General features: G+C 44.4%; 2 protein-coding genes across 3 annotated transcripts in view; one reads left to right on the forward strand and one right to left on the reverse strand.

Moving 5' to 3' along the window:
- The window catches only part of MCM3AP (minichromosome maintenance complex component 3 associated protein), a 46,930-nt gene extending 38,388 nt beyond the window's left edge, over nucleotides 1-8,542 (reverse strand). The window contains exons 1-6 of one of the 2 annotated variants that reach the window (XM_082229057.1): nucleotides 8,399-8,542; nucleotides 5,643-6,901; nucleotides 4,995-5,218; nucleotides 3,526-3,604; nucleotides 1,481-1,628; nucleotides 282-478 (exon numbers count right to left, since the gene is read on the reverse strand). In XM_082229057.1, coding sequence (XP_082085183.1) covers nucleotides 282-478; nucleotides 1,481-1,628; nucleotides 3,526-3,604; nucleotides 4,995-5,218; nucleotides 5,643-6,819 — 1,825 coding nt within the window. In that variant the 5' untranslated portion in view covers nucleotides 6,820-6,901; nucleotides 8,399-8,542. Of the gene's footprint in view, nucleotides 1-281; nucleotides 479-1,480; nucleotides 1,629-3,525; nucleotides 3,605-4,994; nucleotides 5,219-5,642; nucleotides 6,902-7,870; nucleotides 8,143-8,398 lie in introns of those variants that run through there. The other variant, XM_082229056.1, reaches the window with a different exon arrangement.
- A 1,349-nt stretch (nucleotides 8,543-9,891) lies between these two features.
- YBEY (ybeY metalloendoribonuclease) lies at nucleotides 9,892-16,887 on the forward strand. The gene is made up of 5 exons (XM_082229097.1): nucleotides 9,892-9,997; nucleotides 12,901-13,188; nucleotides 14,167-14,298; nucleotides 15,725-15,793; nucleotides 16,754-16,887. The coding sequence occupies exons 2-5, from the start codon at nucleotides 12,979-12,981 to the stop codon at nucleotides 16,838-16,840; spliced, it is 498 nt and encodes a 165-aa protein (XP_082085223.1). The 5' UTR covers nucleotides 9,892-9,997; nucleotides 12,901-12,978; the 3' UTR covers nucleotides 16,841-16,887.
- The last annotated feature ends 1,206 nt before the right edge of the window (nucleotides 16,888-18,093 follow it).

Here is an 18,093-nt window from a genome sequence, read left to right on the forward strand (position 1 = left end):
ATGGAGTACTTCTTTAATATTGTTAACTACTTAGTCAGTTAAATTATATTAGTCAACTAACTGATTTGTCAATTAAATCCTAAATATGATCCCAGGAGATTTAGATTATGTGCAGGCTGAATCAATTCAATGTTTTCCCGTACTCCCCCATGACTGTTTTGTGGTGATATTTACACAGCTGTGTGATGCATTCACACCCACTCACATTGTGGATGTGAATCACCTGGACAGCTCTGTATGTATCCCTGACATTTTTTCAATCCAAATTCATAAACTCTTACCTTGCCGCATGATTTTATCTCTCTGGTCTAGAACACGATATTTGTCCTCAGAGGTCTCAGCCACTAGGCCCACAAGGCTGCTAAGAGAGGATGCCGAGGCTTCAAAAATCTCTGGACCATGGCCTTCAGAACCCGAGTCAAAGGCATAGGCTTCAAACTGCACAGACTTTTTAAGGCCTTGCTTCTTAGCTGGAGAACTATAACCAAAAGAAGGACATTTTAAAACAAGTTCACATTCCTCAACTGAGTGGAAAGGAAGGAGCTAGGCAGGACTCAGGACGCACAGAAGTCTCCAGTTCCCCATAACAGCCTGACATGTTGAGCATGTAAACTGCACGGAACACAAGGGTATGGGGCATGGAACTGGATCTGGCTGGCAGACCAGATCATCAGATCCTAATCCTTTCACAGGCCACCTTTGATTGGGGGGGGCAACACCACCCACCTGTCGCTTGACATTATGATGACATGAGGCACTTGACAACTGCCAAAGTTCAAAGGGGATTTGCTGTAAGCGACAGTTACAGCACCCTCCTTTGAAGGTGTGCTCCCAGCACCAGTCAGTTGGCTGGTGCCTGGACCATGTCTTCCAAGAGGCTTGCTCTGTTTCCAACAACTCTGAAAATGAGGTGATTTGAATGCAAGCCTTTTCCAAATGGAACAGGCAAGCTCAGTGCTAACAGGAGACTTCACTTGCAAAGGAACAGGTCAGGTGTGTGGCAGGTGGATGTGGTTTGTGGGGAACGGCCTCATGGGTCAACCTGGAACCCATGTTGACTGTCACATCCTTTGTTTTGTTATGTCCTTTGCTGATCCTTCTGCCTGCAGGGGACCACATCAAGTGCAATGACTTCAATGACACCATTCTAAAATCTACTCTCCATGAATTGCCCTTATATTCAAACTGCCGCTACATAACAGAACTAGATTTTCCTGTTCGAAACCTCTCTCTCTCTCTCTCTCTCTCTCTCTCTCTAAATCAGAGATGAAGAACCTGTGGCCCTCCTGATGCTGCGGGACTCCCAACTCCCATTATCCCAGAACACTAGTCATTTCAGCTGGGGCTGATGGGAGTTGTAGTCCAACAACCTCTGGAGGGCCACAGATTCCCTATTTCTGATCTAACAATAACAGTACTTACAACCGATGCATTACAGTACATTAATTTTTATAGAAAGACTGTACTGATGGACACATACCTTTTGTTTGACAAGTTTCCGCTACCAGTGGAACGGATTAAGGACTTGCTAAGTGGAGAATGCTGATGACTCAGTTGTTCACTGGCCTGCCTCCCTTCACTTTCGTCTGCCTTCTGCTCCTTAGATGAATAGTCTTTCTTATTAGGACCTTTACAAATTGAATGACATAGAAGACTAGAGATTAAACCAAGTGATCAAACATGGGACCTTTTATTCATACACAACCAAAGAACCAACTCTTACTAGAAATAACCCAGCCAGATGGGCGTCTTCCAACAAAATATTAAAATACAATAGTCCTTCAGATATTAAAAGCTTCCCTAAACAGGGTTGCCTTCAGATGTCTTCTAAAAGTCTGGTAGTTGTTTTATCCTTTGACATCTGGTGGGAGGCGTTCCACTTGGTGGGCGCCACTACCAGGAAGGCCCTCTGCCTGGTTCCCTGTAACTTCACTTCTCGCAGTAAGGGAACCACCAGAAGGCCCTCAGGGGGTGGAGAAGCTCCTTCAGGTATACTGGGCCAAGGCCGTTTAAAGCTTTAAAGGTCAGCACCAACACTTTGAATTGTGCTCGGAAATGTACTGGGAGCCAATGTAGATCTTTCAAGACCGGTGTTATGTGGTCTCGGCAGCTGCTCCCTGTCACTAGTCTAGCTGCTGCATTTTGGATTAGTTGTAGTTCCCGGGTCACCTTCAAAGTAGCCCCACACAGTGTGCATTGCAGTAGTCCAAATGGGAGATAACTAGAGCATGCACCACTCTGGCAAGACAGTCTGTAAGCAGATAGGGTCTCAGCCTGCGTACCAGATGGAGCTGGTAAACAGCTGCCCTGGACACAGAATTAACCTGCACCTCCATGGACAGCTGTGAGTCCAGAATGACTCCCAGGCTGCGCACCTGGTCATTCAAGGGCACAGTTACCCCACAGAGGACCAGGGAGTCCTCTACACCTGCCTGCCTCCTGTCCCCACAAAACAGTACTTCTGTCTTGTTAGGATTCAGCCTCAATCTGTTAGCCACCATCCATCCTCCAACCATCTCGACACTCACACAGGACCTTCATCACCTTCACTTGTTCTGATTTGAAAGAGAGGTAGAGCTGGGTATCATCTGCATACTGATGGACACCCAGCCCAAACCCTGATGATCCCTCCCAGTGGCTTCATGTAGATGTTGAAAATCATGGGGGAAGAGAACAGAATCCTGAGGCACCCCACAAGCGAGAGCCCAGGGGTCTGAACACTCATCCCCCAACACCACTTTCTGAACACGGACCAGGAGGAAGGAGCGGAACCACTGTATGACCGTGCCTCCAGGTCCCACCTCCTCTAGACGGTCCAGAAGGAAGTTATGGTAGATGGTACCAAAAGCCGCTAACACAGCCCTATTGATTTTAATGGCACTGAAGTGCATTGTACCACTTTGCTTCTGAAGCATTTTACTGATCAGTTTACTGGCATCTACCCAGTCACATCTAAGCCAAATATGGGGCACTCCTTTATACCATGCTTCTATCAGATTTTCACTTTTTTCTGGATTCCCCCTTTGTCCCTTTTTATGAAACTTACACAGTTCTAAAAATGAGTTTCCATGGAAAAATTATCAGTGGAAGGTTCATTTCGACCAAGCTGCTGGAGTGATCTTGCTGTGGCCACCCCCATCCCCATGACCCACTTTGCACCCTAGCCATGGATCTGGCCTGGCCCTGTGGCTCCATAAAGTACTGCTGTGCCAGAGGCAGGGCTTGGATTTTCGTCTAATACATTAAAGCTCGGGGGGGGGGGGGACGACCCTGAGAAAGCAGGATCCAAGCAAAACTCATCAACCAAAGTGAAAGGGCAGAAAGTTTGGGGAAACAAAAAGGCACTCAAAGCAAGAGGTAGAGAGCACCCCAAAAGGAGGGTGCCACCCCGGAGCAGCCCCTCTCCATGGTGGCCTCTGCTGCGCTTCAGAGCAGTATAATGCATGACTGCAGAGGACCCTCCCTCTGAAACATAAACCCAACCCACTAGCAGGCATTTTACAAGTATACAATTAGGTAACTTACTTGCTTTCTTCTTGTGCCAAAAGGCCACTATTTCTTTATGTAACTCCTTTGCCTTCTTCTTAGCCAAAACTGCAGATGCCTGAAAAACAGTATTCAGTAGAAGGGCCAGTTGGGGTTAGAATGGTATATCACATACCTGATAACTTCGTCAACAAAACACTGCACCTACCGTGAGTGTCCCTTCTCTTTGGAGACAGGGTAACAACTTTGTGAAGACCATTCCCCCATATAGGCTCTGGAGGCAGGGCTTATACAGAGCTTCCCACCTTCTTCTCTGGTAGGACCCACTCTCAGTGCGAGATAAACTATAGCTGACATGCCCACTTAAGAGAAAGCACTGCACCCAGTGGAATAGCGCACAAGGAATAAAACATAGCCAAAAATCTGTAAAGGTGAACTGCAAATATGCAAGAAACCACCTCCTGTTAGAAGCAATAGACCCACCATGACTGTGTGGAGCAAATGTCCTCACAATGAACAAGAGGAACATTCACAAAAGGAACCTTCAGAGAACATTTTGAAGAAGAATGTTAAAAAGTTGCGTATTGCGATGGCCCTTTTAGAACAATATTATGTGTCCAGGCTATTCTTCAGGGTCCCTTCCAACTCTACAATTCTATAAGAACCATCTGTCCAAATGCAACTTCAATGACACAAAATGTGTCCACCTTGTATAAACCGAGGTTCACGTTGCCACTTTACCAAATATTCTTTAGGAAGGCATTAGGAAAGCATGCTTCCCCTCATTAAGTGTGCAGTGTTACCTTTTTGAACCAGTTCCCACTGCATCTGATAAGTGATCCCAATGCATCCCTGAAACCAGTGTCCCATTGTGAACCTACTTGCCACCCTTAACAGATGGATAGTCAAGTGCCAAGACTCAGGAATGCATCCAATATAAATCCTCTGCATTCTATGCAAGGTGCGCAATTTCTTGTCTCTAAGGTGCTGCGTCTGCAGAAATAACTAAATTCATTCTGAAACACTAGTATTGTCAAGGCTTTCCTGTCTTAATTTGTTGAAGATTACTGTTACTGTTCCCCAGGACTTTTCTATTGAGAAGGCTGCAATTTTTACTATGAATATATAGAGCAACAGACAATACTTGCCAATAAACAACTGCAGGAAACGTTTGAGCTGGTCATTCCCACAATATTTGCATCTCGTCGTCACAGACCCTGAAATCCTACTGCTTTCAACATGACTTGTGCCCTAAGTTAGAGTGCAGCTAACATTACCCTACTACCAACATTTTCCATATTATAAAGGTCTATCTGTCAACCCATGAATTTCCAGAACGAGAGGCTGTAGTGGGAATAATTCTAAATTATTATCATCATCATCATCATCATCATCATGATTTATTATATTTGTTTCCCATGCTTCACCACATTAGCACATATCTGTACAAAAACTATGCATGTAAAAGCTTAACACTTCTGATTTTCTATTAATATTTAAGAACTCACATGATCAAAACAGTGTACAATAGCCAGCTTTTTGTTTACGTTGGTACGGATCCGTTGGAATTGAATAAATTTCTTCAAGTGATTCTCAAGAACGTTTCTGTTATTTAGATGGTCAGGAATATTTTTGTACTGGATGACTGTAAGGTCACTTGATGACAAGCCTCCAAGGCTCTCTGTGCTCCCCCTGTTCTGATTTCGACGCAAAGGGTTGGAGATGGTAGACTCTTTAGGGGAGAAACAGCCTTTCATTATATCAAACATTAATGTAGATTTTTTTAAAAAGCATTTATTATTAAGTAGACACCACAGACTAATGACAACAAACAAAACAACAAACAAAACAGAGAAAAAATGGGCAACCTTCCAGGGATTGCCCACTTGCCAGGGATGAGCAGAGCCAGAGGAAGAGAAAAAGACAGATCATGGTAAACCAGGCTACTGTCCAACCATGTGAAAGTCGGAGGGAGGGAGGGAGGACATATGTACGGACACAACCTCTCTGTCTTCTATGGAGGAAAGCAAAAGGCATCAACACAGTCCAAAGACACATCCCAGCTGAGCAAAAGCATGTGGCATGTGTTTTAAATCAAAAGTGACTGCCATGTTCTCATTATACTAATTCTTGCTGGGGGTGGGGTTGATGCTTACCTTCCTTCAGTGCTGCCTTATTTTCTTCCTTTTTCTTTGTTGCTGATGACCTAACCATTGCAAAACCAGACTGAGTTCCCCCTGCCATACTTGTCTGCTCAATTTCTCCAGACTCTAGAGAAACTCTTTCCATTTTGGACTCCTTCTTATTGCTTTTCAGCATATCTTGCAATGTTCTGCTAAAGAGGCCACCTCCACGGGGCCGATTCAGCTTGACTGGCGGCTTAACGGAAGAATGTTCGCTCCTTGCCAGCAGCTCTGGCTCATCCACAGCATCATAATCGTGTCTTCTGGGAGAAGGCTCCTGCTCTTCTTTCCTCTTTTTTCCCTTCCTAAGGATCGGAAGTGATTCACCTGAAGGTAGCAATTCTTCAGGTTCTGGTTTGCTTACTTTATTAATTTGACCCAAAGATCCAACAGATGAGTTAGAAAAAGAGGTAAAACTACCAGGGTTTCCAAAGAGACTTATTGGCCTTTTTTTATCATCCTCTGTGATCTTGCTTGGTAAAGGACTACTGAATGAAGGCACTAAAGTATTACTGCTTGCAGGTTTTGAAAAGCTGATGCTTGTATTTACACTTGAACTGCTGCTCTCTTGAGAAATACCAAAGGGGGCTACGCTTCCAGATCCACTAGCACCTGGTAAGGAAAATGTGAATGGAGTTGGCGTTATCTGATTTGGCAGTTTCTCTTGTTCTGAGCCAGTGCCAAAGATAGGCTGAAACAAAGCATTCTCGGGGGGTTTGAAGCTGAAATGTGGCCTCCCAAAACTACTGCCAGAAGTTTCTCCAGACGTAGCTCCAAAGCTAGAAGTATTCTGAGAACCCCCAAGATTCGTAGGTGGATTAAAATTGAATCCTTGCTTGCCAGCAATGGAAGAGCTAGTTGGCAGAGAAGTCACAAAGGAAGTTGTTTGTCCAAGGGAAAAAGGCTGGGTAAATCCTGGGGGTTGCCCAAATCCTAAACCTTGCCCTGAAGGTTGCAGTCCTGAAGTTATGGTGAAGTCAGAGTGGGGTGCAAACCCTGGATTCTTTAACAGTCCACCACTGTTCTGCCCAAAGACAGGAAGCTGACTGAACTGGAATGGTGGCTGAACTGGAAATATTCCTACTGAAGTGCCAGGTGGAGTCTGGAAAACTCCAGGTGGCTGTCCACTAAATGGTGTATTGGGATTCATCTTCACAACCAGCCATCTACGCAATAGATTCTCCCACCTAGAATGTGGTAGCTTTCAACTCCTAACCCATTGTTCTCATAATCTGCAAAACAAAATAAGTAGGACATATTGTAATATCAATACAATTCTTTTAATTAAGAAATTGTTTCAGGAAAATGTAAACATTTCACACATGCTCTAGCAACACATTAGCTACATCTAGTGCTGAATCATATTATTAAGGATCTATCATAAATACATTTAATCACAATATGACAATATGAGAACCTATTCTATTAATAGCCTTTTCATTAAAACAGCTTTTCTTCATAAGCTCTTGATCAAGAGATCCCATTGAAAATGTCAGTACCAGTTCTCTCATCAAGACCAGTTTGAGCATGACATCAATTATAAATAAATTACACATATTCGGAAGCAGCAGCAGCAGTGGGCGGCGGGCTCTGCTCCGTGCAGGGTGGCTTTCTCCTGGCACGGAGCTGCCCAGCGTGTTATGCGACTGGGCTTATAAAACGAACCCCCAAATTGCAGTTGCCAATTTGGGGGGGTCGTCTAATACGCCCAGTTGCCTAATACGCCGGAATCTACGGTAGTCATATGCGGCACTGCTGTCTGAAGCGACAAGGGTGCAAGCCAGCCTTCCCCAATCTGGTGCCCTCCAAACATTTTGGATTACAGTGCACACCAGGAAACTTGTTTGCTTTATTTATAAGCTGCTGTGTTTTATATTAATAATGTTTACAATGGTTTCTCCCATTGTAATTACTGTGAGCTACTTTGAGCCTCCAGTTGTTGCTGGAAAAGCGGAATAGAAATATTGAGTCAAATAAAATAAAAAATGGAAGGGCTGATACCATGCTGTTTTTGTTGTAATTATCCACGTTTTTAGCCCACTGCAGTCTTGGATGACAGCTATAAAAAGATCCCATAGGCAGGTAGACTTTGCATTTGTGGTCAACCTCAGGCATCACTCGTTATCGGTTAGCCTACCCCCTACATAGAGATGAAGGAGATTGCTTTCGGACCCTTTATTTGCATATGTAACGGTAAATACCTTTGTAATACAGACAGCAGTCCTCAATGCATTGGCTGCAAAACGAATCAGGAAAAAGGCGTTAGATAAAATAGCTTGTACATTATTTTGGTGATTTGGGGGTTTAATCCGAAATCAAGCTAGATTTACTCTTGCTTGTGTCAGTTATCTTCCTTCTCTTTCATCTTGGATGTTGGCTCATATCCTCTGCTCTATCTTATGAGTGCTACTGCTACAAGTCTGTCATGGCCTTTGGCCAGTACAATACACTTAGGAACTTATGGACATGTTTTTTATGCAGTTCCAACTCTATCCTTTCCCCCCCTCCCAATGATCGTGTTGTTTTTGTCGTGTCCCCCCCCCATGTTTTTAGCTGCCCTTTTTCCTATCCGTAAGCCGCCTTGGGTCCCTGTCAAGGGAAAAGGCGGGCTGCAAACGAGCACATCCGAATTAGGCCGCCCGCCATAACACCCCCCCGCCCGCCCCGGCCTCGAACTGTCGCGGGAAGCGGGCAGGAAGGGCGCCGGGGGCAGAGCCACTTCTCCTCACCCGCCGCCGCCGCCGCGGAGAGCCGCCTCGGGGCCCCGGAAGCGCCTCTGCCCCGCCGGGCGCCCACGAGCGTCGCGTCACGAGAGAGGCTTCGGCGACGCTCCCAGAACGACGGGCTCCCTCAGGCAGCAGCTTCCGCCTCTTCAGGGCAGGAGACGGAAGTGACGTTTCGCTCCCGGCAACCGGGCCCCGCCTCCTCGTCCGGACGGGCTCGCGAAGCGGAGGCCGGCCCCGCCTCCCCCGCCCGAAGCGCATGCGCAGTAGGGAACGCTTTCGAGGCGTTATTATCATCATGGATGCAACTGAGCGGCGCACGAATTTCATAAAGCAATACAAAAAGCGCAATACCTCTGCAGCGTCTCAGGGGCGGTGGAAGGCCGTCCGGCTGCTGGGATTTGCAGGCCGAGCCTATTATGGGCTTGCCTGTTTATTCCGTAACAAATTAGGCGGCGCTTAATTGCAAGGAAACATCGGGGCGGCTTGCAAAAAGATAAAACGGCAACATCGACGAAAAGAATCACAACCCTCCGTTTAAAATATGGCAAAGTTAAAATAGTGAGCCTGGGCGACGTTCACCTGGATTCAGATTTTGTCGAAAAGAGCAACGCGAAGGCGCCTGCGGGCGGGGCATCTCCAGAGGCAGGGAGTTCCACAGCGCCCGCGAGGCCCCTCGACCTCCGGTAGGCGGGAAGCCGCTGGGCTGCTCCCTCCCCCGGGGGGACGGGGGCGCGGGGAGGGGGCCGCCGCCCTCGAAGGCCCCTGAAGGAGCCCTGGGCACCAGGGTCCTGCAGCGAGACCGGCCCAAGTGGCGCTGCTCCTGGAGACCCGCTGGAACTCCCTGCCTCCGGATTGCCGGGCGGCGTGGGAGCAGTGTCCTCGGGGCAGAGGTCCCTCCGCTTGCCCGAGCGCCCCGCTCTCCCCCAACCCCGCCTGGCTGGCAGCCCCATCGCGGTGCCCTTTGGGCGCCTGCCGAAGACCTCCTTCTTTAGGCATGATGAAGCGTTCCCTATTTTTATGCTGCGTTGTTTTTAACACCTGATTAGATGCCGCCCAGAGTGCCTGGGGAAACTCAGCCAGATGGGCGGGGTATAAATAAAAAAAATTACTATTATTATTATTATTATATGATCTAGTCTTTTCCGTTGTGCTTTTACTTTGGCAGGCCGTTAGAAGCACGGCTGGTCAATGTTTCGGTGCTTTTACTGCTTGTTTTGGTAAACCTTTGCTTCGAGGGTTTCCTCTCCCTACAAGCAAGCAACTCCTAAATTACATGGCATGGTAATAAACGCATCCAAGCGGGGCGGGTGTCCTGCTTTAGGGCTACGGGGGGCAGTTGCAGGCCGGGTGGGCTTCTTGCAAGGGCGGCAATCGGAGGGGTCGCTTCGCCCTGGCATCCAAGCGCAGCCGGCCAGAGAGGAGCTTGGCCGAGCAGGGAAGGGCCGGCGGCGCTCTTTCCCTGCGCCTTCTCTATGGCGGAAGCGCCTCCACACAGGAAAGCAGAGTCCCTCGAGCTTCCGGAGAGGGAAGCCGGGGCTCGCCTTCCCTTCTGCCCGGGAAACCGGAGCGAGCCGGAGGTTCCCCTCGACGGAGCGGGGGAAGGTAAGCTGTGTAGCTTTATTGCACCTTCGAGAAAACGGTTCGAAGATGATGATGATGATGAATTATATTTATTGTTATATTTCTAATAATAATAATACATGTAATAATAAGTTTTATTTATACCCCGCCCTCCCCAGCCAACTCAGAGCTGCTAACACCAGGTATAAAAGCAATTGATTAAAATACAACATAAAAAAAGATTAAAATGCAGCCTCAATTCAGTAGAAACTCAAATCAAAAACTTTTTGGGGATGAAAACGTCAAATCTTCACCAAGGCCAACTTTCCAGACTGGTCCTACATTCGTTTATTGCAATTACTTGCATCCTGCCTTTCAGGATACAAACCTTTCCACAGCAACTTACAAGTACAGTGGTACCTCGGGATGCGAACGGGATCCGTTCTGGAGCCCCGTTCACATCCAGAAGCAAACGTAACTAGCAACGGCACGGCACGTGCGCGTCACTTTTCGCTGCTTCTGCACATGCGCGTGACGTCATTTTGAGCATATGCATGAGTGGCGAAACCCGGAAGTAACGCACTCCGTTACTTCCGGGTTGCCACGGAGGGCAACTCGAACGCACTCAACATGAAGCATATTCAACCCGAGGTATGACTGTAACATGAAAACACGTTTAACACACACACACAACAGAACAATACCAATATATAAAATGGCTTTCTTTTGATTTGTGTCTGTTGTTATAGTTGCTCTCTCCGTGTTATAGGTATTATAGAAGATCTTCTCCATATGGCAGCTGCTGGTGGAAGGGCCTTGGCTGAGGCGGTGCAGCCAGAGCAGCCTTTTGCACGTCCTTCGCTTGTGTCCCTTTCTTGAGATAAAACGGGCACCCAGGCAACCGTTATTTTGGCACCAGTTGTCCCCTGCCACCATTTGCCTCGGGAGGGCTGTGCCTTGTTGCAACCATTTAGTCTGCAATATTCTGCTCTTACCAATTTAAAAGACAAGGATTGTGCAATGTTTTGATGATGAAAAGCATAATCCTCTGAATTGGAGAAATCGAGAGATATATTGCTGCACTAGCAGCATATCTCTTCTTTCTCGCATCCAAAAATGCAAGAAGGGCTTTTACACCCGCCAGAAGCTCGGCTCTGCCCTCGTCGATCATGGAAGGATCCTTTTAAAAAGTCCCATATGCTCAGAGACTTTGTGCTTGTTCATTGTTGGGATATAGGAAGCCCAGAGCACTTGTTCTTTAGATGTCCCTCTTAGGAAGAGGCACCTAGTGAGACCATTGATCCCCTGCTGGTGAGGCTCGCTGACCTCCCGGAAAAACAAAAATTTGACCTTTTCCTGTTAGGCAAAGATCATAAGACGACCGAGATGGTTGCCAGATTCTGTGTACAGATCTGTAGGCGCAGACCATCCCACAACCCAAACTAGTTCATTAATAGAATCCCCAAACTCTGGGTAACTCTGGGTCATCTCTCTGTGGTAGACTTTTAAGTGTCTATACGCTTATTGCATTTATAAAATTTTAATTTATTGTTGTACATTGTTTTAAATGTTTGCTTTCCTTCTGGGATTGTACCCCCAAGTGTGTTTTGTAAGCTGGTCTACGACCGTAATAAATTATCTGTCTAATCCTCTGAGCATGTGCAATTGCACAGTTCAAAATATGCTTGCACATTAGAAACAAGATGCAGTTGTACACCCAGCTGGTAGGTTTAACTTCCATTGACAATGGAAAGGGAGCTAAATTCTGAAGGACAACTCTGGGAACTCACACTAACACGCATTTAGCAAAACATCCCCAAAACATTGACTGACACTAGAAAATCACAACTGTTAGAACACAGTGTTATAAGATTGGGGTGGGGTGGGGGATGGTCTGCATATCATCTTAGATGGGATCCTGCAGGAAAAGAGCCTGCTTACTTTTATTTTAGTATTTTATTTTAAAAGTTTTTTGCATAGAATATTAATTGCATTCATCCATAACAATTTCACTATTTTTCTGGGGTTCTTCAAACCCTGACTTTCCTCCACCCTTTCCCCAGTTTCAAATATTTATCTCTTCTCTTTTCTGCAACTAAATATTTTTTATCCAGTCTATTAAATCTCCTTTTTCAATACTTTTTATCAATTATATTACAAGTGCTAATCCAATCCTGACGTTTTTAAATATTTGCAATGCTCCTTCATATATTCTATAAAATTAATCCATTCATTTCTAAAAAAATTATCTTCTTGATGTCTGATCTTCCCGGTCAATTTCACCATTTCTGCATAGTCCATCCATTTCGATATCCATTCTTCTTTCAATGGGGTTCTTTCTTCCTTCCAACCCTGGGCATATAACATTTTGCCGCTGTTGTCGCGTACATAAAAATGGCCTTTTTTCCTTCCAGAATCTCTTCTCCTATTATACCTAATAAGAAAGCCTCTGGTTTTTTAACAAAAGTTATTTTAAACAATTTTTTTTATCTCATTATAAATCATTTCCCAAAAGGCTTTTGCTGACTTACAGGTCCACCACATATGATAAAATGTACCCTCATTCTCTTTGCACTTTCAACATACATTAGACATTTTTAAATAATTTTTTTGCAAATCGGTACATAATTTTCATACAATTTTCTTTTAACGAACAGCAAGCAGTAAATCGTAAATCCACTTTCCGTAACGTTTTTCATGACTCAAATTGTATATTATGACCCACGTCTTCTGTCCAATGTATGATTGCTGATTTTACTTCTTCATCTTTTGTCTCTCATGAGCATGAGACTTTTAATCTTGGGGTTGTGGTTTTGAGCCCCATGTTGCGCAAACAATTCCTGCAATCCAGGGGGTTGGACTACATGACCTTCTTAGTCCCTTCCAACTCTACAGTTCTATGGTTACTTAACCTACTGCAATGATTCTAATCTCTGCCATTTCAGCTACTGGAACTATCACTGCTGTCTAATGATGTTGGAAAAGCACTACTTTGCAGAGCATCGTCTTCACTTTTTAAAGATATGAGCCTGCTCATACGTAACCTGCAGAGAGCCATCCCTATCAGGAGAGTGCCACTTCGCAAGAATATAGAACAAATCCGTCGCATTTTGGGTGTGCAGCAGTTTGATCTTGGTGTTATCTGTGTTAATAACAGGCACATACAGCTGCTCAACAGAAACTACAGATGGAAGGATAGCCCTACGGATGTGTTATCTTTTCCTTTTCATGAGGTAAACATTTTGCTTACGATTCTCCAGTTCAGCAACAGTCTTATGAGGCTTGTCTTGAACAGGAACAAGACAATAGGACATATTACAAAACGTGTTAAGGCTTCAAGTACATGTGGGTAATTGGGGGCCTTCGATGGACCAATCATACTTGTTTAGACTTGAGGACAACACAGACGCTGCATAGAAATATTTAAATTTGGGGGAGATGAAGGCCTGTGGCTTCTTTAAAACAAATAGCTGCTTCTGCATAAGCAATGCTCATTTGTAAGAATAAAGTGATATATCATTTGTATTACCAGGTCCATTCATCATCATTCTTTTTAACCACCATTGGAAAGTACTTCCATATAGTACTTTGTTACGCTTATAGCTTTACTATAATTCATCCAAATAATCCTACAATGTAAGATACTAATTCTGCTCTACAGCTAAGAATGCACTGTTCTAAAAGTTCTTATTTCAATAAACCCCATGGAATAAGTATGTGTAAGAGTGCAGCAAAGCAACCATATCATGTGGTGTTCAGCATGATCTGCTCCAAAGTACACTTATTTATGTACAAATTTAATATCTTGTCCCTGAATCCATTTGGAACTCTCAGGATAGCTTACAGTGTAAGAACAACAAAGAAAATATAAAGTACATTTGCATACAGTGCTTCAGTCCTAAGTATATTTAATTAGAAGCCACATTAAAATCAGTTTACTTTTGAGTAAACATGGTTAGGATCGTGCTGCAAAGCTGATAATTTCTGGCCCACACAATAAGAATGTAGCTAAAAACAGACCATTCCAGTTTCCTGGCCCAGAGGCAATCACACGACCTCCATTAGTCGCAGGGAGCTTAGAAATCAATATTGTGTTTCAACATATGTCATCTCTGCATTAATACCCATTGTGAACGTTCAAAAAGTTATGGAACTTTGAAAATATATATCTGTAACTTTTGGATCATAGTTTGGGCCTGTTCCCTTCACAGAATCTGACAGCAGGGGAGCTGCCTCAGCCTTGTGCTCGAGGTGAATACAATTTGGGAGACATTTTTCTTGGCGTAGAACATATCTATCAAGAGTGTGAGGAGAATAAGGAAGATTTCTACAGTATTCTTACAGTAAGTATATGTTTACTAATTCAGTTATCATGCTACTTAAGTTGGTTTTTATCTTTAGAGGTCTAACAAGTTACCCTAAAACTTGCTTGGTCTTCTCAATTTACAAAAGAAGCTTCTTTTATTTCCCCACTTCATTCTAGCATTATGTATACTATTAGATTTTCACCCCAAAAAAACCCCATTGCAGGCATATTTTGTTTCATCTAAGCCATTGTGCTACTTCATGATCTTAATGTCAAGGGAAGGAAAACTTTGCTCCCTAAGACTGTCTGCACAACTACAGCTGCTAGCCACAGTTGCCCTAGGACTGCAGAACCAAAGGAATGCATCAGTCAGGGCACCAAGGCAACTGTGCCCCTGCCTCCAATGCTAAGAGCTTGCTTCCTTACCCACACCCTCAAATGGACTCCTGGAGTCCTGTGTCCAGTTGTGGGCACCACAATTTAAGAAGGATGTTGACAAGCTGGAAGGTGTGCAGAGGAGGGTGACCAAGATGATCAAGGGTCTGGAAACCAAGCCTTGTGAGAAATGATTGAAGGAGCAGGGTCTGTTTAGCCTGGAAAAGAGGAGACTGAGAGGAGATAAGATAGTCACCTTCAAATACCTAAAGGGCAATCACATGGAAGATAAAGCAAGCTTGTTTTCTCCTGCTCTGGAGGGTAGGACTTGAACCAATGGCTTCAAGTTACAAGAAAGGAGATTCCAACTAAACTTCAGGAATAAATTTCTGATGGTAACAGCTGTTCAACAGTGGAACGGTCTCCCTCTGGAGATGGTGGACTCTCCTTCCTCCGAAGTTTTTAAGCAGAGGTTAGAAGGCCATCTGTCATGGATGCTTTAGTTGAGATTCCTGCACTGCAGGGGGTTGGACTACATGACCCCGGGGTCCCTTCCAATTCTACCATTCTCTGATTCTGTACCACAGTATTATCACAGGGTTGTTGTGAGGATAAAAATGGAGGGGGAAGTACGCTACCTTGAGCTCTTTGCAGCAAAGGTGGGATATAAATGTAATGATGGATAAATAAATAAATAAATAAGATGGGTGATCTCTGAAAGGTAAACATCTTGGCTGGTTGTCTCCTCTGCAACACATTTCTTTAGTGTGTATATTGTAGCCTTGCCTTCCACTTGGTTTCCAGTTAAGACACATGACAAGTGGAGAAACACAACTGAATTTCAGTAAAAGACTGAACAAATATATTTTGCTTTCTAAAGCAAGCCTGCTTATTCTTGAGACATGCGCCAGTGACTTCCATGAAATGAATTCCAGGTAACTTGGTAGCAAAGCCTAGCCCTAAAACCATGGAAGAGAATTATAATGAGCAAAGTCACCTGTTCATTATTTTGTTTGTTTCCAATAAAATGTGATCCTTGAACACAGAGGGCAGAAGTGAAACTCTGCAATATTTCCCCCCTTGCACAGGTAACAATTGCTCATGGCATGTGCCACTTACTTGGCTATAAACACAGCACAGAAGCAGAGTGGCAGCAGGTGAGTGTTTTCCTTGTGATGAGCAATTTCACTGCATGCACCCTAATATCTGAGCAGCGAGAGACTCAGGGTTTAATTGTTTGGAACAAAAGTCAGGGGAGACTCTGTCTTTAGGATGGCTTTATTTACATACACACACACACACACACACACACACACACACACACACCACGAAGATAGTATAGAAGGACTCTTAGCATTAGCATCCCAACAGCTATTGCCTCCCCACTAAGTTTCCAAGGTGAAGACCCCAAAGCCAGTTTTCAATTCCGCACACAGTGGCAGTCAAGCTTCTGTGTCTCCTCTGCTTCCAGCTTCAGCCAAACTCACACAGAGCAGCCCCAACTAGTTTTCTTCTGCTTTAAAAAAGAGAGTGTGGATAGCCTATTCCCTCTTGGAAAGCAGTGTTACCCAGTTGTCTCTATGGTAACACAGCTGACTCTTCGGTCACATAAATGAGGGTGTTTAACAAGACCAGCAACTTGACAAACTGTTTTGACCAGTTCAGCAGATTCCTTCCGGCAGAGGTCCCCATTTTGTAGATACAAAGCCACAACTTCGTTGGGATCCATAGGCAAAATATGGATCCCATCCAAATATGGGATCCAATCCAAAATATTAATACTTGATTCATCAACTTGATTCATCTGCAGATGCCCTAGCATATTAATTGGGTGAGAAAACATAAATTTTATGTACCCTATGTGCAGTGTAAGTGACAAATTCATGAAGGGAGTCTGTGGCGCAACAGATCAGTGCATCTGGCTGTTAACAATAAGGTTGGTGGTTTGAGCCCGGCTGCGGTCAGGATTCCTGCACTGCAGGAAGTTGGACTAGATGACTGTCAGGATCCCTTCCAACTCTATAATTCTATTCTATGATTCAAATTTTGTAAGATGACATTGTTGTGTTATTTGGAAGGAAATGTATGCAATCACCATTGCCTTACCTCTTTTTCAGATGTACAAAAAGGAAGCACAAATTCTTCTGGAGCTAAACAGATTGTCAGACACAAATTTGCAACCACTGACCAAACACCACTTCTAGGAGCCATATTTGTATGTTGGCTCAGAAATAAAAGAAATGAAAGTTCATTTTTTTTTGTTATTTGTGGGTTTTGCTATCAAGTCCCCAAACAGAAATATAGTAAGAATGCAACTTAAGCTTGTTTTGCAAAATAATGATTTCATTGGAATGGGAAATAAGACACTTAATGAAGAAAATGAGGAAGACCTCATACTACCAGTCCTACTACTAAGAGCCATAACAGGCAGGAAAATACGATTTCATCTTTCCGTTTTTTAAAACGACATCTTGGATTTCTCTCCTTGAAACAGATCCTATTGATCCATTGGTAAGGCTGCAAACGTCACTCTGCGACAACTTAGTTGGGGTCTGGGCATCTTACCTCTTGCCTTCCTCCTCCCCACTGTTTGCAAAATTGTTTTATGCAACAACACATATGTCCCATTATATCCTTTTGCAGCTGCCTGGCATTGTTCAGATCTCAGATGTGCTCAGCTTTCTTTGGGTTATGCTCTGCCATCAGGATGAGGGCATGAACGTAGAAATTGGGCTATCGGAGCAAATAGCAGCTTCCAACTTTGATGATGATGATGATGATGTTCAAATAAGTAGAGCAATTTGTTGTATATCTCACCTCCCCGAAGCAGTAGGTTCTATATAAGTACAGAATTGGTGATTACAGTATACTTCTTGAATACAAAATGTAGCTATTCTCTCCTCATTTTCTTCTGGTTTATCAGCGAAACTTGGGAAGCAGTAGAGAATATCGAGGACTGGACAGAGGGAGAAAATTCATTGTTTTTATTATTATTATTAGTCATGGTTTTGGGGTTGTTTATTTTAAAAACTGACCTGCTTCTATGCTCACAGGAAAATTATTGAAGGAGGGGAGGGGCAGAGAGTTAGAGAGAAGGAGGAAAGAGTCGCCCTGTTGATTTGTTTGCAACTTCAAAAACACAGCCCATTACTCAGGAAAAGAAACTCATGAATACCTGAGTGTAGGAAGGCGTGTGCAGGCACAGCATGAAGATTTACACAGAGAGGAACCCCACACGGTTTCCCCACACGTAACGTAACAGGCAGGGAGCCAGCTCAGATAGAGAGAAAGGCAGCAACCATTTTCTTCCCTTTTTAAGCGCCGCTTCCCTCACACCCCACCTCCCCTCCTGTGTGTTCCAGGGTTTGGGTCCTGAGTTGAGGGAGCTTTTGCTCCTCTCCTTCCAGGTCCCCAACACAATGGGGACTTACTTTTGAGCAGACAAGTCTAGACTTGC

Source organism: Podarcis vaucheri (genome assembly GCF_965113315.1).
Source record: "Podarcis vaucheri genome assembly, chromosome: 1".
Taxonomy (NCBI): domain Eukaryota; kingdom Metazoa; phylum Chordata; class Lepidosauria; order Squamata; family Lacertidae; genus Podarcis; species Podarcis vaucheri.

Coding starts and splice junctions, on each gene's coding strand:
- YBEY (XM_082229097.1), top strand. CDS start 12,979: ATGAGCCTGCTCATACGTAACCTGCAGAGAGCCATCCCTATCAGGAGA. Junction 13,189..14,166: donor TATCTTTTCCTTTTCATGAG/GTAAACATTTTG, acceptor TTCCCTTCACAG/AATCTGACAGCAGGGGAGCT. Junction 15,794..16,753: donor CAGAAGCAGAGTGGCAGCAG/GTGAGTGTTTTC, acceptor CCTCTTTTTCAG/ATGTACAAAAAGGAAGCACA.